The sequence below is a fragment of the Ornithodoros turicata genome, chromosome 2, assembly GCF_037126465.1.
Source record: "Ornithodoros turicata isolate Travis chromosome 2, ASM3712646v1, whole genome shotgun sequence".
NCBI classification, from domain to species: domain Eukaryota; kingdom Metazoa; phylum Arthropoda; class Arachnida; order Ixodida; family Argasidae; genus Ornithodoros; species Ornithodoros turicata.
The window spans coordinates 79,581,067-79,607,886 of NC_088202.1; the positions used below are offsets into that span (position 1 = coordinate 79,581,067).

At 43.9% G+C, this 26,820-nt stretch overlaps 1 protein-coding gene across 2 annotated transcripts; it reads left to right on the forward strand.

Moving 5' to 3' along the window:
• The first annotated feature begins 330 nt into the window (after positions 1-330).
• LOC135385608 (ralA-binding protein 1-like) lies at positions 331-26,478 on the forward strand. Of its 2 annotated transcripts, XM_064615034.1 has the most exons (15): positions 331-485; positions 716-858; positions 1,136-1,265; positions 6,224-6,456; positions 6,564-6,677; positions 6,820-7,023; positions 8,410-8,528; positions 8,596-8,726; positions 8,787-8,988; positions 17,262-17,558; positions 18,664-18,745; positions 21,814-22,099; positions 23,178-23,241; positions 26,090-26,152; positions 26,293-26,478. In XM_064615034.1, exons 2-15 carry the CDS (start codon positions 768-770, stop codon positions 26,401-26,403), a joined length of 2,127 nt encoding a protein of 708 aa, XP_064471104.1. In that variant the 5' UTR covers positions 331-485; positions 716-767; the 3' UTR covers positions 26,404-26,478. The 2 variants fall into 2 exon arrangements, with proteins under 2 accessions (XP_064471104.1, XP_064471105.1); XM_064615035.1 differs by lacking the exon at positions 17,262-17,558 and having other exon boundaries at positions 334-485.
• The last annotated feature ends 342 nt before the right edge of the window (positions 26,479-26,820 follow it).

Below are 26,820 nucleotides of genomic sequence, written 5' to 3' on the forward strand. Positions count from 1 at the left end.
TGCAAAAGCCGTATTGTTCACACACACACAAAAGAAAGTGACGCTTGTAGTAGTGGGGACCCCACCAAAACCGAGTCACGTTGCGTTCCTCTGATGAAACAAAAAAGAACGAGTCCTGGTTTGGTGCATGGAAGAACGAGTCGTCATTTTTGGTAGGTTACGGTGCAGGGATTTGCCCAGCACCCCCCACCCCGCTAATGCCCCCCAAATCTTGCAACCCTCCCCAAAATGTCTGCCAGAAAAGCAGCAAATATGTGTTCCACCGCGCTCTCTTCCCCGAGACGAAAATCCTGGGAGTATCCGCGATACGGCGTTATTACGAAGCCATGCTGGCAACTGAGGCCCGCGTGTTGCGATTGTGATGCCACCGGGTGAGCCCGAGCTGAAACGAGAATGATCGTGGGCTCCGGTTCTATTTTGCGATGAAAACTCGCTTTGCGTTACATACGACTAATTTTAAGGGGTAACCACACATCTCGATTCAGGTAAGCAGCGGGTGAACCTTTTGCTTCGAATGGAACTGTTCGACAACAAATGTTCTATTAGTTGTCAATTTTGCCGGGTGTTACCCAAGCGACCTGTCATCTCGCTGGATTCGAATAGCGTCTGAACACACAGTAATTGCAGTTCACGTGCCTTGTTTATAACATATTGTGGTACTCATAATAGATAGTCGCGAGATGAAATCACGGGAATTTCGATGTATTTAACGCAGGTCTTAGTACGTAATCGGGGACCATAACTCACATTGGTCTCCCCTTCACGCAATGGATTTCGAGAGTCCCGATGTTGAAAAGGATTTCCCGGGACTCTACGCTTCCGAAGCAGCTGGAAAAGGTCAAGATAGAGAGAATGACTGTAAGCATGAGATGTCGTAGGTTCGATCGCTTATTGCGTGATACTTCGTGCCATCCTTTGCGATGTGCCTTTGCTATAAGACCCCATCCGACTGCATTCGTCAGTCTGTAACTGATGCCGCTTGCTATGATTTGAAGCAGTATTGTGCATTATTTTGCTTGATGTGACCTTCGTGTACGCGTTCTGCGTGTGTGCGCAGCTGTGGTTTGAGCAAAATCGCTAGAGGCCGCCGTTAAATGTGGAGTAGTAATGTTGCAAAAATGCTTTATTCCGGCAGACACTGATGAGGAGAAAGTATCTAAAAAGGAGCTACTGATCGGAAAACTGAAAGACAAGAAAGAGAAGAAAGATAAAGGCTATGTTGCATTTGAAGGGGAGAGCTCTGAAGAAGATGCTGATGACTGCAAGTAAGAGAATACTGTTGCACTGATGTAGCACTGCATAACGCTTGCTTGACATACTGGCTGGGCTCAGTAGTCACACTGGCAAATGTCCCTTGTGATGCAAGAACGTGCCCAATTTTGTGCAGTTTGTCCCACTGAATGTAGGCCTCGGTTAAGCATTGGGACAAGACAGATCTGACCGATGTTGTGTGATGTCTCAAACTTGGTTCAAAATGTGTTTGCAGTAAACATGTGAATGCATGTAGATTTTGTCCACTTTGTCAGTCTTCTGAAGTATAGGGGTTGCATTGCCTCAACATGGATGGAACTATATCCAAACCATTTTTGCGTGTGTGATATGCCAATAAAAAATATGAAGACTCACTAATTTTAGAACACAGCATAAAAATATGACTTCTCTGTACCCATTCAGCATTGGATTATTTCTGCTTATGGATGAATGAATATTTCTGCTTAGGGCCAATGATGTAGAAGGACCTCAGATCTTTTTTTTTTTTTCAACTTACTTGGGTTTTAGGTTCAGGCCCTACTGTTCAGTTTTGCAGCAGCAAAAATGTAGGGTCAAAGGCTTAGTTTAACTGGTTTAAAGTACTGCCACGGAGTAGAGATGAGTGCCAGTGCAGGTATACCTGCAGATACCAGCGCAGTTTTGCTGGTACACCCGCAATGCGTTCACGGATAGTGTGGGTGAACTTGCATTACCCGCACCCACTATACTAACTTTTTGCCACGCTAACTTGCTAATTAATTTTGGCAGTTTCCACCGTTTTTATTGAGAAAGATTCCTGCAAAAGTAAACTTTTTCACATATCCCATGGCCATTTGACCTTTCACAGGAGCACCTTTGGCCTTTACTTAAATAGCTGACAAGTTCAACATTGAACATTAAGCAAAGCAGCACAATCTCATTGAAATTCTGCTAATTTCTCACAACTCTACTATATCCGGCAACAAATGGGCTGGTAATCTCGCAATATCGTGATTAGATTGGACTCGCTGTTATCATGTCATTTGTTTTCCCATGCAGACTTTCAAATTAATTTATTTAATTCATATTATAAATCGGCCTCGCTCAAAGACTTATGTAGAGGAAGGGTGATCCTCTAGAGTGTCCTGACTGGTGACGATGCGATACACGGGCCACCACAACTCAGTATGCAAATTATAAATGGCATTAGTGAACATTATGTGGTTTATCAAATTTTTGAAAGCAGCTGATAAAACTTTGTAGTTTTGGATTGAGAAAAGTAGATGATGTCATCAAGAGCTTTGGCGTCTGCCTCCTAGCAACACTGCACGCACAACTTCCCAGTCTCTGCACGATGTTGGAAGTCTGCCAGCAACTGTGTTGGACAGCCGGAAATACACCTTGGAGAAGTAGTGTTGCCAGGCGGATGGCACATTCTACCTATTGTGATGTCATACTTCTTAAAATTGGAAATGAATTTTATGATACTTACACATCATCTAAAGAAATATTTTAGGAGGATACAATGTAAGACTTATATAGACTATAATATACCATGTATGAAGTCTGTAGGATTCTTGGGAAAAGATTTAGTTCATAGTGGTAGTTTAAGCCAGGTGAAACCTGTTCAACCAACCAAGATCCTGAGCTAATTGATATCGCTTGAAAAACAAATTTAGTTTTGCCAGTGCTAAGATATGAAAATGAATTTTTTCTAAGCTTAAGAATAATTATGTGAAGGTTTACAATAATAAGTTTGCTCACAAAGTGAAACCATGACTACATGATAGAAAATGCCAGTGCACATGTATGAATGGTTTTCAGTGGATTGTACTCGAAGGGGCAAGTCGTCTTTTGATGTCTGAATCTTGCTGCTATACTTGCAGGTCTAAATGGTTAAGTATATAAGCAAGATATAATTCTTGTTCTTGTTCTGTGCACATAATTCAGAAAGGCTGAAGTGACATATGCCTAATCATTTTCCCTTTTTTCGTTTACGAGCACAGTACAAGTATATTGGTAAGGACTCCGACTTAACGTAACAAATAACAACTTTAAGCAGACGTTTCGCCTGTCATTCGACGGGCATCATCAGTGCAAGACTGAGCGGAGAGCCAACAACCAGTCGCTACTTAAGGAGATGCACTGATGATGCCCGTCGTATGACAGGCGAAACGTCTGCTTAAAGTTATTTGTTACGTTAAGTCGGAGTCCTCTCTTTCTTTCGTTATGTCATCTCCCGGCTTTTGGAGTATTTTCGCAAGTATATTGGTGTGTGCAAACTTGTTCCAGAGGCTTATTACGTCTAAGGCTGTTTTGGTGTCAATTTATTTAAGCGTCACAATGCAGGCATTGCATAATAATTTTTACCTTGTGCTTATTACTGAGATAACTAACCTCACAAGTTCATTGCACGGTCAATCTACTGTATGTTATCCTGCCAATATTTTTTTATTACTAGCCTTTCCTTTTGTCCAGTTGGCACTGAAATAAAATTTGTTGAAATGAAATGCTGAAATGAAAACTAATACAGAAATAAGGAGCTGGAAGTCAGGTTAATACTGCTCTTCTCGGCAAATGTTCTCTGGGAGCGATGAGCATTCACTCGATGCTTCCAAAAGCAAAAATGTAAATGCAAGTTCTTACTGTATTGCTTCACTTTCCATGCTTGCGAGGGACTGAAACAGCACGAAATATGTTGTTCAGAATGTTTGTTCATAACATGCTGATGATGTCCTCAAAGAGGACATATTCAGCACGAGGAGATGTTCGAAACGGAAAGCGGACATCTGCTCGTTCAAGTGGACAAACTTGAAGCATCTGTGTGAATGGGCTGTGTTGCTCCCATACGAAAGATGTTCTCTCTCCTACATTTTTTTTCGATTTCCATAAACTGTGGTACAGTAACACACACAACAACACTTTGTTACAAAACAAGAGCTTAAGGTCACAGCAGCTAAAGGTCACACTCTATTTTAAATTTTGAAATGCAACATCAGTATATCTTACTCACACAAATCTCGAACGATTGTCTGGGTGGTGTGAAGCCTTGGCTTGGCAGATATGGTGCGCTGTCTCTGTAGGTATACTGTAGCACTGAAATATAGTAACTTGGGTATGGGCTGCAAAGAGGCTAGCTCTCAACGTATTCATCTTCAGATTTCAGAAGTACTGTGCAGAAACGTGCGACTTGTTACCTGAAATAAGCTTTTCAACAGGTAGAGCCAAGAGCAGCATCATCTCAAAATAAAGTTGTTGTTGTTTGTTTTGTTTTGAAATCGAAGTGAGACAATGTTAACTTGTAACGATACATATCCAACAGTTTTGTGGAGTGGCAACCACTTCATGATTCTTTCCTCAGCAGCAAAAAGCATGATTACGATTTGTTTCACTTCCGGTTGTGATGCCTGTGTCCCAGAAACGTTGAGAAGAAAAATTAAATGTTTTTTTTGTGTGTTCTTCATAACTAATTCTGGTGGAGCCACGTTCCTGGGATATTTTGCGTTTCGTAGTACCTTAATTTGTGCAGTGCATGTGCTCTGCCATGGTAACCTGGAACCCATCTGGGTCAGAATACTGGAGATCTGAGGTTCTGCCAGGACACCCAGAATTGTTGTTGCTTCCGAAACACCCCTGTGGAACAAAACCCTCTCTTGGTGAACCCTGCATCAACATTCAAACTTTGCTCGCGGCAGTTGAGAATGAGGGCGGAGTGGCAACATGTTTGAATGGACTGCTGAACTGAGATCCAGTGGTGAAAAAATGTTGTCATAACATATTAAATGTGCTAAAATACTGGGGACACTACAACAAAGTGGGTCAGTGGGTCACTTGTGCTTAGTGGAACTGGATCACAAGCATATTTTGTGTATATGTGCTTGCCCACAGGTTAGTTCGTTAGGTCTTCAATTATTTCTGCATCTTGCCTGTGGTATGCAGCAGAGCCATCAGGCTGTATAAAGTAGCTCAGTAATTGATATCTACAGGGTGTGAAGATTTCCGCTCACGTTTCAAAACATTATTAAAAATAGTACATAATAACAATCACAATGCAAATTGACACAGTGCTGTAGTTCTCTCAAAAGTTTTATTTGAGCTCACTGTCAATGTTCTACCATTAATATGAAAAGAGTTACAAGCTGCAGAGAATCCGGGCCCAAGCATTTTCAATTACCTGTACCGCCGTCGTTAGGCTTAAGCTCTCTCAGTTTCATGCTGCATCAGGTGTGTGAGCACCACGTCCAAACCCAAAACTGATGGGTCACGCGGTCCACTGCGTGCAAGTCAATCTGTTCGCCACAGTGTTTTACACAGTACGTTATGTTATGATGGACAACAAAGAAATAATGATATGAAAGATAACGACAGCAGGCGGATGTAATGGGCAGAAATCGGAAAGCACACACAAATGTACGAAGCAGACAACTGTATCGTCTGTAAAGAGGACCGAGCGACAGTGCAAATTTTCTACGTATCTCTTCATTGTGCTCGGGGTGCAATGGTGTATTATGTTTTTCACAGAGCATAAAAACTCCAAGGCAACATATTTAGTATAATTTTATTATCTTTGACATCAGTTTTGGTTTTGGACGCCGCGCTCCAACACCCAATGTAGCATCTAACGGAGAGGCCCTAACGACGGTGCGGCAGCACGGGCCTTTGAAAATGCATAGGCCCGGATTTTCTGCAGCTTGTAACACCTATCATATTGACAGTAGAGGATTGCGGGTGAGCTCAAATAAAACTTTTGACAGAACTTCAGCACTGTGCCAATTTGCATTGTGATTGTTATTATGTGCAATTTTTAATAATCTTCTAGATGCTAAAAATCTTCACACACCCTGTAGAACGAATGAGAAAAATATTTAAGATGCACAAGCTTTATTATGACTATGTTGAGAACGGAGTCAGTTATATTTTTGCACATGGCCCTTTGCAGCAGTTTTGCTTATCTTCATCACTTCATGTGTTGCTTGTCACTTCAATGATGCAGAGGCAAGGGGAAGAAAAGCAAGGCACCATTTAAGTTCCCAGGCAAAGAGAAGAGAGAAAAGTCTCTGAAGAGCAAGAGCAAGGATGACTCTTCACGTTCCAAGAAAGACTCTCATAAGGATGTGTCCCAATCCAAGAAAGGCACTGAAAAGGAAAAGGGGATCAAAGAGCAAAAGAAGAAGGAAAGCAAAGTGAAGATAGGCAAGAAAAAGAAGAAGCTCGACAACGTAGCAGGTGAAGAGTTGGTTCTTATTTCCATTTCATTTCCAATGACGAGTCGTCTTGGACTGTTTCACGCTTGGACTGTGGTTGCTGAGGCATCGCGTGCTCTCACATTGCAGAGAATCCTATTTTTGGAGTGCCTTTGTCGGTAGCTGTGGAGAGAAACCCTAGCCATGACGGCATTGAACTTCCAGCTATTGTGAGGGAGTGCATAGACTATATCGAGGAGCATGGTTTGTACTTTTTTAGTTATGTCCACTTTGTGTGGCGCATTTTTTAATTGTGCACTCTGCTGAAGATTGTCAGTTGTATGATCTGCGGATGAGATGTTGCTGTGTTGCTGCTAAGTTTACTTTTCTGTGAATTATTTTGTAGGTCTGATGTGCGAGGGCATCTATCGACTGTCGGGGGTGAAATCTAAAGTGCAGCAGCTGCGAGCTGCCTATAACCGTCAGGAAAGCGTGTGCCTTAGTGAACATGAGCCTCAAGTGATTGCCACCCTTCTCAAGCAATTCCTCAGGGAATTGCCTGAGCCTGTGCTTACTAACGAGCTGTCTGCCAAGTTTGAAGTAGCCGCAGGTGAGAGACAGCTTAAGAGACCCACTTCACTTGATTTTTTCATGAAGTGCCCATAACCCTCCGACTCCAAAGCGAAACCTTCATTGTGTCATCACTGTTATTGCAAAGCTAGCTAATGGACATCAGTGGTACAAACAGCTTGTTATGTATTGTCCGGTCCTTAGTCTGAGAGTGTCAGGTGTTGTCTCTCCAAGATCACTCCAGGTGGCTGTATAGTAAATGCCAGGGTTGTTAAAGTTACCTTTAAAAGTATCTAATCTGACATTTATAGAATATAAAATAAGTGTATATTACTATTATTATAGATAGATGGGTTCAAAAAGTATCTTGTTACAATTACGCCAGATATCCCATGGGAACAATGCGTGATACGCTTACTCCTGAAAAGTGTTCCCTCATCTGCAAAAGTTAACCAAAACATTTGGTTTGGTCACGTGGTATGAACAATTACAAACATATAAAAAAAAACGATTATTATATATTTAAAAAAAAAATTCTACATGCATCTCAGTGATGGACGATGGCAATACCCTTATCGACAAAAGAACAATTTGATGAAATAAATCAACACTAAAGTCCATTTACATGTAAAGTGAATTAGCATTGTGGCGACATGCTGCACATAGTTTAGAACTGCGAGTAATTAGGCTGTGCAGATAATTGTGTGCCACAGGTAGGGCTGCACCACGTGTTATCAATTGTAGGTGATCATTGTGTTCTGTTCGTAATTTTTAAGTCTCCAAAAGTACTCAAATTAGAGGATACAAGTCAAAGGGGTTGCAACACTTTGTTTAGCGCTATTCCAGATAAATCTAAAATGCAATTATTTTCGTCGATGTGAACCTTCATTCTAAAGTGTACAGCAAAGGGGGTAATAGATGCATTGAAAACCAGCACCGCGAACACAAACTCATGCAGCTCTCACGTCACGGCAGACGGCTCTGCCAGTCAGGAAACATGAAAGAGGTCATGTGCTTACGATTACCAATGGGAATGGTATGAGCTCTTATGTCAGATCTTGACGCGTATGTGTGTTAAAAGGTTCGAATATTGCCCTAATACGACACGAGAAAAAATAATTATTTTTTCTTTAATACTTCGGTGGGCAGTACGATGTGTGCATATCATGTAGTCAATCACATCTATCAAGGTGTCACAACCCCTTTAATGAAAAAAGCAGCTAGTTGTTAAAGATACAAGGTACGCACCTGAAAATGTATTATGCTTTCGTCAAAAAAGATCTAGATAAAAATATCCCAGTACTGTGTTGCAAAACAACCCTAGTAAACTCTGGGATGCCTCATATGCCCTCAATGGGCATTAGAGGTAATCAAGAAGTGCAACCTACAAGGATGTGACACATGTACCTGTGCGTATTGCTTGCAGCTATTAAAGATCAAGCAAAGTGTATAGAGGCAGTCCAGAAACTGATTGATCAGCTGCCAGTTTCTAACAGACTACTCCTGTCCTGGGTGTTTGTTCACATGAGCAACATAATTTCAAACGTGAGTCTTTCCGAATGGCAACACCTTGCATTGCCAACCTGGCTAAAATGAATAATTTGATTTGAAGGAAAACCACAACAAGATGAACCTTCAGAATGTCTTTATTGTGCTGGGGCCAAGCATGCAAATCAGTCACAAAGTCCTGAATGCTCTGTTCACTCATGGAGGTGTCTTTTTCAAAGATGTGCAGCTTAAGAGGTAAGTGGGAATTAAAAGCTGTGAGGCGCTGCATATGACATGTTGATTTCTCCCGTTTAGGTATGTAAAGAAAATTCATCCTGACTCGTCTCGACAGTCACTGGAACTACCAGAGACTCCGGCAGCTATTGAAGAAGAGCTGAGTCATCAGGAGCAAGTATTGAGTGAGATTCACACACAGCTCAATGCAGGCCTCAGAGACCCTCAGAAAGAGGAACAACTCTGGGAAGTACAGCGTGTTGTAACACAACTGAAGCGCAAGGTACGCGTAATGTTCTTTCTACCTTACTCACTGCAATCATGGGAAATCTACAAAAGTGAAACACATGAAAAAACATGTACATCACTGAACATCGAATGTCAGCTGTCAGTCATAATTAGACCCTGAAGTTTTAGGGTTAAACCCGATTTTCCCCCGAATTTGCACCCCGAAACGCGGTTCACCGGTTTAGGGTTAAACCCGATTTCTACTCGCAAAATTGCACGTACGCTATGCACCTCACGGCAATGACATACTAAGTTTTCACAAAATACACAGTTGATCTCAACGTCTGATACTCTGGGTAGGCTGTACAATGAACGTTTGTTCGACAATAGAGCCCGATTTATCCCCAAATTCAGTCTGATGGTAATTTTTCCGCCTGAATTTGCATGAATTTTTGACATCAAGTGATTGACCTGAATTTTACCCCCCGAATTTGGAAAAAAATAAAACCCGAAAACTTCAGGGTCTAGTCATGATATAGCTGGGCTTCTATGTGATGAAGTTGTATAAGAATAATTTTATGTGTTATCTATGTCAAATGCTTAGCTGCTATCTCTTCTGTGGTTCTGTGTTGCTCATGACAAAGACGTAGCAAGTACCGGTGATATCTCTTACCAGATATTTCAGACGAAAGCAGAATGCTGCTTTGAAGTCATGTAGCAAAATAAGCAGCTGTTCCGCTGCTTGTGTACCTGTCGATGTCTTGAGTTAGTAGCATAACAGCTTTCTCGATGGCATTTTATAATTGGATAGCTAGCTTATAATTCATGCTTTGGTGAAAATATTTGTGCTGTACATAATCCAATTATGATGAGGTGGTTTTGAATTGGGGTTCAGAGAGACCTAGCTAATCTTTTTAGTACGCAAGTCTAGAAACGGCACGCCAAGCAAACGTGCCTGGGCTGGACAGCCACGTACCTCAGTTGAAGACATGTAGCCTGGAGGCAGGGATGTGCAATGCCGGCATCTCTGGACGCACAGGCCATGACTGTGTACAGATTGCTCCTGCTTCTGTAATGTGGTACCCCTTGTCATTGAAACCGGTGCACATTTATATAAACTGTCACGCAATCTCACCGGGTCTGTTTCACAGAATATCCTAGTGGGCTCTCACCTCTAATGTAAGTCCTGAAGGGCTGAGTGCTACCACGGAGCATCACAATGTCTTAACGCCGCACCGCTCAGGACAAACACAAGAAGTAGGCGAGCTGACCCACATCAGCAGACGTATGCTCTTGGAAGTATCGCTAGTCAAGTCACCATTAACAACAGAAATCAAATTTCAACATTAAATTCCAATTTCTAGCCATAGCCGGTGGAGTAATGCTCAGCTCAGCTTCACATCGAGACTACCCAGCTCTGTGATCTCCTTCCTCAGGACTTCGTGGAACAAACAACATTTTAGAATCCTTGGTAGCGAGACCTTGCCATCCTATGTGAGGGAGTAGTCGGCCCAATGTAGTATTGCGGAAACTATACAAAATGATCCGCTCTGTGGAAAAGAAGGAACTGAAGCTACACTGCTCTGTAGATATCTCTCGAGCGAAGGAGAAAGACACCCGTCAGCTCTCGAGTCTGAACACACACACACACTCAAATTTATTTACAGAACACAGTACAAGACATATGTACAAAACGTTAAAAGCTGCGCCGGCTCCCTAAGGTCCCAAGGTCCCCTCGCCTGCACATGTGTGGTCTTAGAACCCCACTTTTGAGCTCGACCCTCCTTTTCCCTCTTCTTTATTACCCCCTGAGGGTCCGTACAACAAGTTCTTGCTTTGTCACACTGTTTCTTGGCATGTTCCCTGTTTTCAAGTTATAGAGTTGTAACATCCTCCCCCCCAAAATGAGATGAATACCTGAACTCATTTTTCATGCATTTCCAATGGAAACAATAACTGAAACGGTCAGCTCGTTACATTTCCGGTAGGCAGTTTCACCTCACACGCGTGTACTTTACCATCGCGACCCTTATAGAGTTCCGTTACTCGCGCAATTCTCCACATATGGCGCTCCTCCACATATTGTCCTCCTGCAGCAGCATGACGTCCCCTTTGCACAGACTGGTGGAGCTACACGTATCCGATTGGTGGGCTGACCTCAGCTCGAGAAGGTACTCTTTTCTCCACCTGTTCCAGAAATGGTCAGCGATCTTCTGTCGACGATAGGTCCACCTCTTGTTGACTTCAGCTGAGTTTGAAGGTGGAGCTGTTCCTGTAGTTGTTCTCTCGGGGAGGGCGGTTAATGTTCTCCCGAGTAGCAAATGCGCAGGTGTCAATACGCTGGGCTCATCGGGAGAAGAGTGGAGGAAAGTGAGCGGACGGGAATTGACTATTGCCTCCACTTCGTGCAGTACGGTGGACATTTCCTCGTAGGTCAGGCACTGCCGTCCAAGGACTCTTCGTAAACAATTCTTCACTGTCCGCACCATTCTTTCCCACATGCCGCCCCACTGAGCAGCTCTCATCACGATAAACTTCCATTTGATGCGATTTGTGGCAGCAAAATCCTGTGAATCTGTACTCCGGATGATGTTCCATAGTTTTCCAAGATCTCTTGCCGCCTTCTTGAAAGTAAGAGCATTATCACTGTAAATCGTAGACGGTGCTCCTCTCCTAGAAATAAACCGTCGGAGAGCCGTAATGAATGACTTTGTTGTCAAATCCGCAACCAGCTCCAGATGCACAGCCCTTGTGGTGGTACAAGTAAAGAGGGCAATGTACGACTTAGGCGATCCCCAAGCATTCTTGATGTACACGGGTCCCGCAAAATCAACACCAGTGATGTCAAATGGGTGCGTAGGGTTCGTACGATCTGCTGGTAGAGGTGCAGTGGGTCGCTGTCGCACGAATTGCCCGAAACCTGGCGCAAACTTTGCAGCTGCGCATAGTGGGTTTCACCAACTGTCTGGCCCGGGTTATCCACCACTTTTCCCTCAGAATAGTCGGCGGCGTTTACATGCCGCCATGCAACGCGCACAGATGTGCATTCTGCACAATCAGCTTGGATAGCGGATGTTCTTTTGTCAGCAAGATCGGGTGTTTGATTTGCTCCGGATTGTCCGAGCTTTGAAGCCATCCAGACAGACGCATCACCTCTTTGTCGTCCAGGAAAGGCTGCAGTCGTACGATCTTCGATGTCGCGGCAATCTTGTCCCCGTGCTTCAGTGCGAGCATCTCATCAGGGAAGGACTCCCACTGCGCATGCCTTGCCCAAAACATTTCGGCGTCATCAAGCTCTGTAGCTGTGAGGGGGCCGCACAGTCGCGAGTCGGAACAACAATTCTTCACAAATCTTTTTATCCAGGCCGTAACACGTAATGGGCGCTGATAGTTGCTGTACTTGCTCATATTAAGCAATGCAGGAGCCGGAATAGTTTTGTCTACCAGCGCAACAAGGGCTGTTGCTTTTATCATTTCGTCTTGGGCTCCGTTGAGTCCTTCGTCATCCTCTCCAAATTCCCGTGGCCATGATTCTTCTGTCTCTGAGAGCCATGTTGGTCCCCGAAACCAACGCTCATCTTCAATGAGTGCCTTCACTGACATCCCCCTTGTGAGAGCGTCCGCCGGGTTGTCAGCCCCTGGACGGTGTCTCCACTGTGACCTTTCACTGCACTCCTGAATCTCTGCAACTCGGTTGCGAACGAAGGCCTTCCCACCGATTCGCATCCCTCTTGATCTAGCTTAATGTGATCGTTGAGTCAGAATTGCGGCTCCAACGTCACCACTGTCAGCGAGGTTTTCAGTATCTTGGCAATGCGTACTCCAATTAATGCACCCATTAATTCCAGTCGCAGCAGCGTGAGCTTCTTGAGCGGAGCGACACGAGATTTTGCTAACACCAACTGTACCTTCGTTTCTCCCGATTCACTTGTTGTTCGAAGAAAGGCACACGCCCCATATGCGTGAGGAGATGCGTCAGTAAATATGGGAAGTTCATGTGAGTATTGTGATCCACTAGCTGGCAGCAAGCATTGTTCCAGTGAGTTGTTGCGCAGATTAGGCAACTCCGAACACCATGAACGCCACATCTTCGATAAGTTGCTCGGAAGAGAGTCGTCCCATTTCAGCCCTGCCTTCCACAGTTCTTGGAAAATGATCTTGACCCGGATGGTGTAGGGTGCAAGGAAGCCAAGTGGATCAAAGATTCTTGCGGAGGCCTGTAGCACTGACCGTTTGGTGTCTGTCATGTCAATAATGCCGCTAAGCAAATGATCTGCTGAAAACTTCAAATGGTCACTGTTTCTATCCCACACTATGCCGAGGACCTTAGTTTCAGTGGGTTCTCCAAATGATTTTTCTTCCTCGCTTCTGCCGTTATTCTCATGCTCGAAGAATACCCTGCAGCTCTGTAGAGTTTGAAGTCCACTTTGTGAGGTTCATACCGGCTTGCCGCAGAACATCTTGAGAATGCCGAGCGATTTCATGCGTTTCGTTCACTGTGGAAGCTCCTATGAGCAAATCATCTACATAGAATGAGTCCATTAATTTTCTAGCCAGTTCTCTGTCAGTTTCTTCAAATGCGCTGAGATGATGCTGCAGCGTTGCTCCTAGCAGGAAAGAGCTGGCTGTTGTCAAAAATGGCACTCTTGTCATTCTCCAGCATTCAATCTCTGGCTGATGTTCATTGGACGCTGGAGCTTCGGAGAACCACAGAAAACGCAAGGCATCCCTGTCACACTCTCGGATCCCTATCTGAAGAAATGCCTTTTGAATGTCCGCGGTCATAGCAATTTTGTGCATTCTGAAACGAAGTAAAATTGGAACCAGATTTGTGTTTAGTTTTGGGCCTTTCTCTAGGTGATCGTTGAGAGATGTTGCCCCAGGCGCATGTGATGACGCATCAAACACCACACGCATCTTTGTAGATGTTGATTCACTTCGCATTACTGCCCTATGAGGCATGTAATACACTGCGGTCGAGCCTGTCCCGTCTCCGGTGACTTTCTCCGCATGTCCACCTTTCAGGTAGTTTCGGATGACTGCGTCATACTCTTTGATGTTGCCATCGCGGCTCAGACGTCGAGCCAGGCTCTGTAGTCTGTTTTTCGCTACCTGGTAGTTGTCATACAGATCGTCCGGGTGTGTTTTCCACGGCAAACCCATCTCGTATCGACCGTCCCTGACTTGAATGTTGCGTTCGAACTCCTCAAGAACGGATGCGTTGTGTTCGACTTTGCTCTTCGTCTCATCGGAAATCCCAATACTTTCTAGATCCCAGAATCTTGTCAAAATGTCAGGCTCTGGCTCTGTTGCTACTCCTGCTCTCAAGACACACATTGCTGTCATCGCCTGCTCTGTACAGTAGCTTGTTACCGCGGCAGGTCCTTGAAATGTCCAGCCAAAAACTGTTCCCACCGCTACCAAACTGTCGTTCTCCTCGCATCTTGTCACATCGCCAGTAAGCAGCCTCCACATTTCGTCGCAACCAATCAGCAGTCCAATACCGACGTCACTTGTTACGTTGGGAAACAACACGTCGTCTCCTCGGCGGCGTATGGATTCCAAAAAGTCGTGATTCGCTGGGGTGGCCGCCAGGTCCTTGCAGATGAATGGAATCGTGGTGGCATGGATTACGTAATCCTTCTCGTGGTACTGGCTCCGAAGGCAAAGCTCGACAACTTTTCCTTTGCGTACACTGTTGGAGGCTGTATCATTAGCAAATGTATTTAGCTGTAGTTTGCTTTCGCGGATTACTTTAAGCTTCACCTTTCTTGCGATGTCTTCCCGTATAAAATGTGCGCTGGCTTCCACCATCAATAATGCCTCGGATGTGGGTGCATTCTGTGTCGGAAGACGCCCAAGTTCGGAAAGTCTGGAGCAGTACATCACTGTTTCGTTGGCGTGGGGCATCGTTCGCTGTCATCATGTTGGTGGTGGTCACAGCATCAGCAACTACTACTTTCGGCAAAGTTCTCTTGGACGGATCACAAACCGATGAGGCATGCCGCCTTCCGCAGTGTTTGCACGTCACCTTTGAATGACAGTCCTTGGAGCGGTGGTCCTTCGATACAACACGCAACTTTGTGCAACGCATATCACGAGACAATCTCTTCACCTTGTCTGCCAGGGACGTGTCACTTTTACACGTTGAGGTGTCGTGGTCATTCGCACCACAAAATACACAGTTTGCGGCATTTCCCTCTGTCCTCGTGCTTGATTCCGACTGGTGGGACGCTGCGTCGTTCTCTGTTACTCTGTCCACATCGGACAGAGCCGTCCCATATCGAGTCATCCGTCGATATTCCACGACCATGTCTCCAGGCAGCGACGACAGGAGGATGTCTACCATCATTGACGCGGAAGTGTCACTCGACACACCCAACGCTCGGAGACCCTCTCACATTGGCCTGAACATGATCATACAAAGTTCGGAGTCCCGACACATGGGCCGACGATTTCACCGCTGGTAAATTTCGAAGCCTCGTAAGGTACTCGCGCTCAATTTTCAATCTTCCATTTTCGTGCACTGCCGTACGGAACTGCTCCCAAAACACGGCAGCCACCGTGTCAGCTCACCTGTGAAAGTCGGCAATTGGAGCTTTGGGAGTTTGACACCAGAAGACTGCGTCTGTTGATTTCCTAGCGGGCATGTTGCTGGCACTTGTGGCATTGTAGCAGGCGAAGTCCTTTCTGTTAGTTGAAGCTCACCCAGACGTGTTTGCACTTCAGCAATTGCATTCGCTGCTTGTTCCTCATATGCGATGATGGATTCATACTCGGCAGCGAGATCGCCATCCTTAATGAGTGGCCCAATCTCCTCTTTTGTCCTTCGCAAGTCACTGTCACTGGCCACAAGTCTTGCTAATAATCCGTTGAGTGTGTTGCTGACTGTTGGGTCGCCTCGAAGCTCTGTCACCTCGTTGATCAGTTTGGTCACTTGTGCACGCCGTGCAGCTCGCTTATGCTTCAGGCGCTCCATAATTCCTCGGCAAAACTGTTGCCTAATGCAGCGTAATCAGTTCCCGGGTTTCGGCTCCAAAAAGTATTGCGGAAACTATACAAAATGATCCGCTCTGTGGAACAGAAGGAACTGAAGCTACACTGCTCTGTGATGTTGGCGCTGTAGATATCTGTCGAGCGAAGGAAAAAGACACCCGTCAGCTCTCGAGTCTGAACACACACACACTGAAATTTATTTACAGAACACAGTACAAAACATATGTACAAAACGTTAAAAGCTGCGCCGGCTCCCTAAGGTCAAAAGGTCCCCTCGCCTGCATATGTGTGGTCTTAGAACCCCACTTTGGAGCGCGACCCTCCTTTTCCCTCTTCTTTATTACCCCCTGAGGGTCCGTACAACAAGTTCTTGCTTTGTCGCACTGTTTCTTTGCATGTTCTCTGTTTTCAAGTTGTAGAGTTGAGCCAATAGTATCTCCATATTTTTCTTTTTTACTCCAACCACCCAATCTCCGAAAGTTGTGACTGAGGGTAAAAGCCCTCTGTACTTTGGGACAAGTCAACTCTGCCTACAAATCTAAAGACGTCTGTGATTGGCTTAGGCAGGGGGATGACGCCTCCAAGTCAAACCATTGTGTGCCCGCATGTTGCTTGTACACCGATCATGTTGCAAAAACGGGGAGTGCATTTGGATGCTTTGAAAGCAAACATGTAAAAACTGTGTTCACAAAACGTGAACCTGCTTCCGCATCGGCCTGGTATTCTCCATCTTCTCGTATGCCCCACTCTCAATGTGGGAACTATATTCCCCACTGATGGAGATATGCCTCTACCGCTGCAGCCCTGAGGTTGTCTCGGTGTGTAAGAGGTGATATCACGAAATGGCTCTGGTGAGATTGTGTGTCGATCAATGTAAATGCACACAGGCTTTAGAAACACACTTCACGTGTGGCCAGCCTGGACTTGAAGAGCACACTGTTCAGTTCAGCCTTATGGTTCAGCCATCAAGGGCCAAGGTGGTGGTGGTGGTGGGGGGGGGGGGGGATCTTTCAACACAAATTGGTTGTGGTGGCATTTCAATGATGAGCGAGGGCTTGGCGGACCTTCTTGGGTCTGCAGGCACCCATTTAGGTAACATTGCCTTAGAAATTTGCTAAATTAAAGCTTCCTTATATTGAGTTGACTTTATGGTAACCTTTTGAAGGAAATGCTAGAATTTATGTACTCTACTAAAATTCTTGCGATTGTCATGCACTCAGTATTGTGGGCATTGTCCTTCATGGGCAGGTCCAGCTTCCATTCCACCTTTGCCAGTTTACAGTACATCATTAAAGTTATCAAACTCCTACTCGTCTTTTTCCTACCATGCAGCTTCGTGTTTTAAAACAAGTAAAAAAGCCTCCTGTGGAATCTTCAACAAAGGACTCCATAGAATATATTGACACTAGACTTCAGCAACCGATTACAATGCAAAAAGGTGAAGCAGTGACAAGCACACAAGCAACTTGTGCCTCAAGTGCGTCTGTGCCTGTGGAAGGGGACAAACGGACCTCAGACAGCAGTGCTGTGATCAGTGAAAGAGTGCAGTCGACAGCAACAGAAGCTGTACCAGTGGATGTGAAGGCAGCTTTGAAGAATGCAGATGTAGAAAGGGCAGTTCTAGTCAAGGTGGGATCCTTTATTCTGCAGTCTGGAATGACAGCTTGCTTCAAGACTGTACTAGTCCTGCACTCTTACTTCACATCCTTGGAAGAATGCTGGCACCCGACTTTTTTTTTTTTTTTTTTTCATTGTCCTTTTACCTACATGCATGTGGCACAACCTGCTTTGTGTTCAGCTTCTGCATGGTGGGAGACTTGCTTTTTCCCCACATCACAACATGCACATCCTTACATGATCCTTACAAGACAGTGCACATGTCCAACTATCACAATTTTTCTTAGCATGCACTAACAGCATGCAAATGGAGAATGCTAACTCTTTCTCTGCTGGAGAGCTTCAATGCTTCAAGTTTGCTTTCAGTTTGTATTTGGTGCTTTCCTAATGGCGCATTGTTTGCATATTTGCATGATATTTCACCTAACTTGATGTTGACGTTCACTAAACCGACAACACCTCATGAATATGGTGTTCCTTGAATGTGTTTGACAGCGCCATGCACATAGTGTCTGCTACATCAATAAGCCTAATCTGGTTGTCGAAAGTTCTTGTGAAGCAAAAGAAAAATCTCACACACATTGTCCTTCCTTGCTCTCACCTCTGTCTTTAGCAGCTAAAAGGAAGGAACGGATGTGATATATGTAGTGAGAAAACCTGTCTGCATTGTCCTTATCACTCATTCTTGGCTTATACTTATCTTTAGGTATCACGTCAATGTGAGACAACAGGGTGGAGTCTTATCATTCACTGTGTGTTATGGAGAGGCTGCACTTTGTTGTCAAACAGTTTGCAACAACAATCTTTGGTCACAGCAGTAGCATTTGCTTGGAAAATTTTTAGTGTCAAATAGAAAAATTGACGTGTAAGGTAAAGATGTTTCAAGTGAGTACACAATGTTCCTTATTACTTCAGACCCAGAGACTGGGAAAAATCAGGCAACAAAATCTCATGGTTTCAATACAGAAGTTCACCGCCACTGACGCACCTTCTGTTTTCTGTGACATCTTCTGTCACTCAGCCAATTTATTGAAATTCAACATCAAGTTAGGTAGAGCACCCTGTGTGTGGTAGGTGTTGTAATGCTGTAATATACTCATTACACTTTTTTTTACAGGAAGATGATGTTGTTGGCAGTGGAGAGATGCATGCAACTGGTGATCTCAAGCTGGAACCCCCAGCAAAGGATGATGAAAATGGTTAGCATCTGCTAGTGCTGTTGCAATTACTATCTAGTTACAATCTATTTACAATCACTCCCTAAGAACCAACGAGGGCACGACCTTTACAAATGGAATGCTGTGGACGTGCGGGCGTCTCGTAGAGTTACGGGGCGTCTGTATGGTTCCTTTCCTCCTCTGAGCGGCTTGTTCTCACTCTCCGCTTAGAGAGCGACGTCAAGCAGTCTGAGCTTCTGCAGCCGCTGAAGCCGCGCTCATCTTTAAAATTTGTCCGTTTAATATCTAAGCACTTTGGGGACAGAAAAAAAAAAAAAGCTAGGTAGGCTGTGGGCCGATGCCGAACATAGCAGTATCGGTTTCATAGATGGGTTTCCGGATACGACCGTCCTTTTATGCAGCAATTTTGTTGAATAGCGGACGCGCATGTTGGAAAGCAACTGTGTTTACAAACCTTACAGTAGACGACTTCAGAAAATCCCAGAGAGCTTAGCGCCGCTTTGAACTATGGGAACTTGCTTATAACAAAGGTGGAGAAGGTCTCCAAACTGTTTCGGTTAATACTACTCTCGACCAATTGTTCAGGAGGTGTCAAGGTCAGCAAAAACGAAATATGAAGGACGGTTCTCCCTTCCTCATTCCAGTAATCTTCCAGGATGCAACACGTGTGCAAGGAGCACCGGGATTTTCTGAAATTGTCTATTGGAACTTTATGGTTTTCTGGAAAGGTAACAAGGACTTAAAATGAGTTTCTGAACTATAACTGTCGTACGAGCAATATTTCACCCACGAACGCTGCCCAGATGTATTTATGACCTTCGTGGAGGCAACACGAAAGAGAATGTAAGCACACATGTTCATGAGATTCGCCTCAAAGTAAAATAGCAAGGGGTTCAGGATTAGGTGTTTGAAACATTGCTATTGTGTAATGCTTATATGTGCATATATAACTGCAGGCATGATTTTCAACAGTTTTGAAGCACACAATGTAATTATGACTTAGACAAGTTTATTCATTATTATTTATTTTTGTGAAACATTCATTGATGATTGAGGAATGTCAAATAAGGCTGCAAAGATGAGATCAGGAGGAGTCCCAGCTGATAACACTAGCAAAAGTAGCAATGCAAAAGGAGAAATGCATGCTGAACATCAGGGCACTGACCAGCATCATTTGAAGGAGGTTGATGCTGTAAGTCTTCATTGTGTGGTGTTGTCTTGCTCTCTAAAACACAATCGCTCACATTTTCGATATTTGATGCTAGTCAGTGGCAGAGAGGGGCAATAACTACTTTTTGTTTGTAAGTAAATATCGGGTTATATTTTGCTTCAATAATTCGGGTGTAATCTGGCCGAACTGAACCCGATTCATCCCTATTCTGATTGAATCGGATTGAATCAGGTGTAAATCATCAGTTTCCTCGGCATAATTACGGTTCCGCGTATTCGGTTTAACCCGCTGGTAATTTTTTTTATAATTCGGTTTTAACCGAAAGACACCGAATACAAATGAATCTCAGAGGAAAGATTAGGGAGATTAATCACTGCAGTAAGCTTAAATGAGCTCTGCTTTCAAGGTTTAGGTATCAGCTCTTCGCTGTGGAGCAATAAAGTGTTAATTTTTGTGATGTCTCTTACATATACAGTTTAACTGCAGGGTAAACCATGTACACACCAGAAAAATCACAGAAAAATGCCAATATCATGAAACTAAATAAACAAAAAAAAAACCAAATCTGCCCTGCAATAAAACCCGAAAGCGCGGAACCCTAGGCATGACATATACAGGGTGTTCAAAATTAAGCTTTCACTAGCACTTTATAAATAGGTGAACAAAAGAAAACTGGTGCTACTTTTTCTATTCCTTGAGTAAGAAACAGATGCTACATAATTAGCAGCACCTGTTTCTTACACAAGTAGCGTAAAGTTATCATCCGGTTTCCTGTCATCGCTGTGTTTGCATAGCGCTCGTGAAAGCTTAATTTTGAACACCCTGTATGTAGAGCTGGATGTTTTTGGGTTCTATTGCTTTTAGAATTCAGGGGGTAAAAATCGGGTGTTATCTGGTGAGCAGGAAAACATGGTGGAATCGGGTGAAATTTCTTCATTTGCGTATTTTTCGGGTGAAATACAGCTCGTCGTTCTTGCTCAGAATGACACAGGAACTCGGCAAAATTTACATGGCTAGACCTTTAAGGCAAGTGCATCACCCCTGAGGCCTCTATGGGAATCCCCATACATTTTTCAAGTGTTTTGTGCTGCGAAGAATTGTTTGGTTTGCATGAAGTTTGTTTTAAATGCAAGTGTGTACCAGTTTCTAGGGAATAATGGTTTGATTTTTTACCTCTGGCTCGGAAATTTTCCCATCGCAAGAGAAAATATTGCTATTGCTATACAAAATATCCAACGCCGCAGATAAAGAATCTAAAATGAATCACAGGTATTTACGGTAGGACACCCCAGAATGTCGGGAGACTTGTCGACAATGAAGCTCAGTTTCGCGTCTTTCACATCATCTCAGATTCCCACCATGGGCTTGCCGAAAACTTCGATGTGTTGCTTACGACGAAGCTGGTGAACTCCGGGCATTGTTTTGACCGCTGGGCAGTGTTTGTGTACAAATTCTCCAAGGAGACCATCAGCCTGCTCGAGGCTTATTCCACTTGGCCGGTGCGCTCACGAACTTAGGAACGACACCTTCGGCGTTCTTTTCTCTTTCACGCTGACGATAGCAAACTTGAAACATTGTCTGCGCACCTTTCGCTTTCTTCTTAGGCTATTATGTCTTCGTGCCGATGCGAGGTGTTCCCTCATAAGATCGTAGGGTTTCTTCGCCGGATCTGACGGCAGCACAAAGTTACACGCGAGCACGTTTTCGTTGTCACCCTTCTTCACTATTTCCAAATCGTTCTACTGATGACCCAGTCTGCAAGTCTTTTTCCTTTTACGACCCGCTATCATGTCAAAAGACTAGAAATTTTTTAATGTGGATAAGACCCCACTGAGACTAGTATCTTTATTCCTACATGTGCTATATTTTCATGTTCTGTTACCAGATGTCTATTTGCGATACAGTGCGTTATTTGTAGGTGATGTAACTGACGTAGCGGGAGCAGCTAATGACACAGAGAAGGAGGACACTGCGCAGCTTGCACCTATTGAGCAACAAAAGGAAAAAGAGAGACTATTCCCACCTGCAAAGCAGGAGGAAACAGATCCTGAACTGCAGCATCTGAGGTGTGAGCAGGAGGTGCTCATCTACCAGCAGGAGGAGCTACTTTCCCTGGGTGACGAGCTGCGACGGAAGATTGCTGCAGAGAAGAGTGAAATTGAACGTCTCAGGAGTGAGATCACGGAATATCAGAAACTAGCAAAGTAGGTTTCATGACTTTAAAATACTACTGCTATACAAGTTAGCAAATTTTCAGGTTAAGACGTCTGGTGAAAGTGTGTGTATGTCATTTTACTGGATTGTGCGAAAGGTTTTGACATGTGCAATTTATTTCCCAGAAAAAAACTCACATAGACGTAGCTCCGCGCATTCACCCCTAACTCGCAACGCCGGGTATAACGAGGAGGAGAACGTATGATGCCACGTCACCGATGACGTTACAAGGGCAACTCGTTCTGGTTCGCTGGTCAGTGGGGGTCAGCACCCTGTCCCTTTGCTGCCGTAAACCAGTTTTGCCAGTTCCCCCGGAGAATTGGGGATAGAAGGAGCGGCCGAATCATGACCGAGCCAGGAGCAATGCTTTTTCAGAACCCTGAACAGCGGAGTAGCAGACAACATTTCTCTGGACCAATCAACGAGCTTGATCCCATGCAGATCCCATGCAGATCACTGGCTGGTACTGCTTTCCACCGCCATTGCGCACTGTCGTTTTTTTGCGGTGTACTGTGAATTCAATTTCAGCGATAATTATGACTCTATGGGGTGGATTAATTCTTATGGTACATCTTACTGGCCTGCTCAGCAGTTCTATACAAAGAAAATGGTGTTAAAAATAACTTCTGCACTACTTTAAATACATTGAAGTACAGTTCAGTGCGACAAAGATACAAAAATGATGTTACATTGAATTCATGCAGATTTAGCAACATGCTGAGTCACTCATGTAGCGTAGAAATGAGAAAGATACAACAACACATGGACTTGGACTTGGAAAGTTTGTGTAATGAGAGACTTCATTGTGTTGTATGTTAGTTATAAAAAAACTCGGTGAATCCGGTTTACGCACGAATGAGTAGTGGCCCATAGGAAGAAACACTAGCTATAGGAAAAGGTCATACAAATCGCACTTAACTGAACTCCATATTGTCAGTGTGGATATCAAACCAAAATAGAACTGACAAAATTTTTTAGTGATTTTTCTGTTGTGCATGTGAAGTCATGTGCATGTGCTTCTGCACATTTGATCCTTCTAATTCTGGTCTTGTTTTTTTTTTATTTCAGATACAAACAGTATTCTGTTGATTCTGGTGAACATAGCAGCTCTGGCTCAGAAAGCAGTGAGAATGTATCCTCTTTTCAAATGTCTCATTTGAGTGCATGCTGGAGCCAGAAAACCCTCTGTGCATTATACCTTCACATATGAGCTTAACATGAAAAGTGGTACATTTGTGCTTGGGAAATCTGAAACAAAAAAATTACGGAGGATGGGTAACAGTTCTTCCGACCATAAAACCTGAAGTTGCTGCAGCCACTGAACCCTTCATGATGACTTGCGTTGAATTAACATAGGATGTCATTGTGTTTGGGATATGGGTTATGTAGTGGAATAGTTTTGCAGAAAAATGTGTGGCAATGTTGATGTAACTTGCCATTTTTGGGGCAGCACGACTAATGAGAGTAATATTAATAAAATCCCTGCATTTGCATACCATAAGAAGCACCACAGCCCATGACTTGCTGTGGTGTTTGGTCCCCTTTTTTCGCAAACCTACGTTAACACAATACAGCAGTAGACATGATTTATTTTTCATTGGCCATTGCACACGTTACTGCAACACTAATAAGTAGTGTCTGAGGTTTTCGGGAAATATTTTTTTGCCAAATTCAAAGGATAAAAATCAAGTGGAAAACAGCATAATCCAATTTGGGTAAATTCGGGTATAAAATTTCTGGAATTGTGATACAGGTAAAAATCATGTTTATCAGGCTTGTTATAGATATCACAAATGTAAAAAGGAAACAGCTTCTAAACTAAATAATAATACTGTCTGCAACCAAATGAAGCCAATATTAAAAGGTCTATGGCAATTCAAACCTGCATTGAATGGAATGGTAATTCAAATCTGCATGGTAATGCAAACCTGCACATGGATTAAAGTAGTCGAACCTCGATATAACGAAACTCATGAGGACTGCAATTTCTTTCGCTGTACACGTATTGAACATTTCGCTATATTGAATTGAAGGTCACGAATCGCGACCTTCGCGAGGGCACGTGCTTAAGCGTCAATAACTCCCGCTGCAATGCGGAAAAGTTTTTCTTGAAAAATGACAACTACAGTGACTTGCATAGAAGATGCAGTGTCACGCATTGTTCATACGCCGTCGAAGCCTCCGCAGCTTTCTCCATATCGTGTTGAGATCCCGCAAACCTTCTAAGTACGTCTGTGGCAGTGCGTCTTCCGTAAGGCTCTTCGTTGCTATGGCATGTTTGTCCCTGCCAAGAAAATCATCTGACTGATTTCGTCACGTGCGCTGCCGCATGAACGAAGCGTTTACCATGAGTGCGCAATGGCGCCTTGCATCTCGTGCTCTTTTCATCCTGTACTTGGCTGCAACCGGACAGTTCAAAACCAGCACGAAAACGAGAAACCTGAGATGGAAAATCCCGAACCTTCCAATCACTCAGACTTCCTTTTGTAGGCACCTGATTCCTCCCGGCCCTAATTGCGTGTGCCGTCCTTTGCCGCGAAAACAGGACGATGCTTGTGCCTTTTGTTTTCGTGACCCTGAAGTCTGCTTTGGAGTCATAAACCTTATCTCGTTCTTTCGCTGTATCGAGGCGGCGGCTAAAAAGTATTTTGTTGTAGCGGGAGTTAAAATACATTGATCTCTATGGCCCTCTGCCGTGGAATCCAAATTATTTCGCTCTATCGCGAATTTCGTTATATCGCGTTTCGTTGTAGTGAGGTTTGACTGTACTACTTAACTTAACGTGACTCCGTTATATCCCTGTCACACGGGCATCTCAAAGGCCTTTGAGCCCATTGTCCATCGACTCAACTGCCAATTGTGTGCTGCCACACACACTGCTTCCGTTTTCGTTTCTGCGTCGAAGTAGGAGGAAAGAGCGTCTGAGTTCTGTTACGTTCGGCGATTCATTGGCAATTCTGCTTACTTTGGCCCCTGACTCCTTTCTTTTCAGAACTATCTAAGTTACTACTAAGTTGCTTGGCGCAGGGTGTTGTTTCGGCTGCGAAGCGGTACAGCCATCCCAAACGGGCGCGACAGACGCGGAACTGCGGGAAGCCTTGCGCACTCAGCGTGCGTATGACCTCGGAAAGCCCAATTTTTTAATGCATGCGGAGATTTACGCAGGAATCTGTTGACTACGATATCCGCGCGCAAACGCTTCTACTACATAATAAGCAATTCGGTCTTTCTCTTTTTTTTTCTATCAATCTGTGTGGAGGGAAATTTCAGTTTGAATCATTTTTTGCTGCATTGGGTACAAATTATTAAAAATGAAAAACCCTTATCCTTATGTTTATGTGCTATGTTCAGGGTGATGATCAGTAGGTTTGGTGAGCTGAACATTGCACACACCACTGCCTAGCTATTGAAATGGCTCGTACACTGTAAAGAACGGCAGCAAATATGTGCCATCGTGCATCAATGCGGACCCGAGTGAATTTCTACGCATGTAGGATGTTGCAGCTGTAGCCACGTGGCGTGCACCCTTTTCTACACAGGTTCCTATAGCAAATTGCAGTTTGTTTGTCCTTCTGCAAGCATGAGCCCTTCAAGCCACTAAGACTTTTGGGTGGGTCAGAACAGAACTGCATCTGCACTTCAACAAAACAGCAGCCTCGTAGCAACAACAAAAGATCCACTAAGTTAGAAAACTAGGCTAAACACATTTTTGCAGCTTTTTGGAAAGGGAGGAGTTCAAGAATTACAGCTTACTAAGTGTACTCGCACCTTTGTTAACAGACTTCCATAATGACTAGACGGTATCAAAAACCAACAGTTTTAATAAATCTTACAACAGGGTTGTGCAGATATTAGATGATTGTGCTTACCGTCTACCGAAATAATACCTCGGGGTTGACTAATGTTAATTTTCAAAATGCTACATGGCTTGGCTTAATGCTGTTACGAATGTCACAGTTGTGCCTTGACAACAATTCTAGGAACAGGAAGAGGATCTGAAGAAGACGTTGGCACGTCTTATGAAAGAAAATGAAGCTCTTTCCGTGAGTACAATGCAGGGCAGAGCACAGATGAGCACAAGATACTGCAAAGGCTTAATGTCATACGTAACAGTTTGCGACAAGGGAACAGCGAGCTCACTGCTGGATTCTATTAACTTGACACTTTTTTTTTTCCCTTTCAGTTACAAATTTCGAATGTTAGTCAGAGGATCCTGGAGCAGCGGGAAGCTTGCGTCGACATCAAAGTCAGAATGAGAGCCCTGCAGAACGAAGCGAAGCTTTTCAGGGCATGATTATGCATACGTAGCTGATTGCCCCACAGGACCTGTACTGCCAAACCTAAACTGTAAAAATTCATTTTAAGTTCCTTTTATCTGTCTGTCTCTCTCTCTCTGTAGCTACAAGCGTGTCAGCTGTGGAATTTTTTTCAGCAGTACTAATGTGGCCAGCTAATAACAATACGGTCGTTTTCTTTTTCGCGTAGAAAATATTTCAAACCGCTTCTTTGAAGAAGTGCTTGATTTTAGCCGCATGTTTCGTCTTGAACTTGCTCCCTTGGTTTGGAATGTGTGACTCCTAACAACCGGAGGTAGAGCTGTTCGAGTATTCGGAATTTTGAATATAAAGCAAATATCTGATGCTATTCAAATGCTATTTGTAACCTATCTTGAGTATTAGAAATTTTCGAGTATTTTTCGAATAGTACTAAA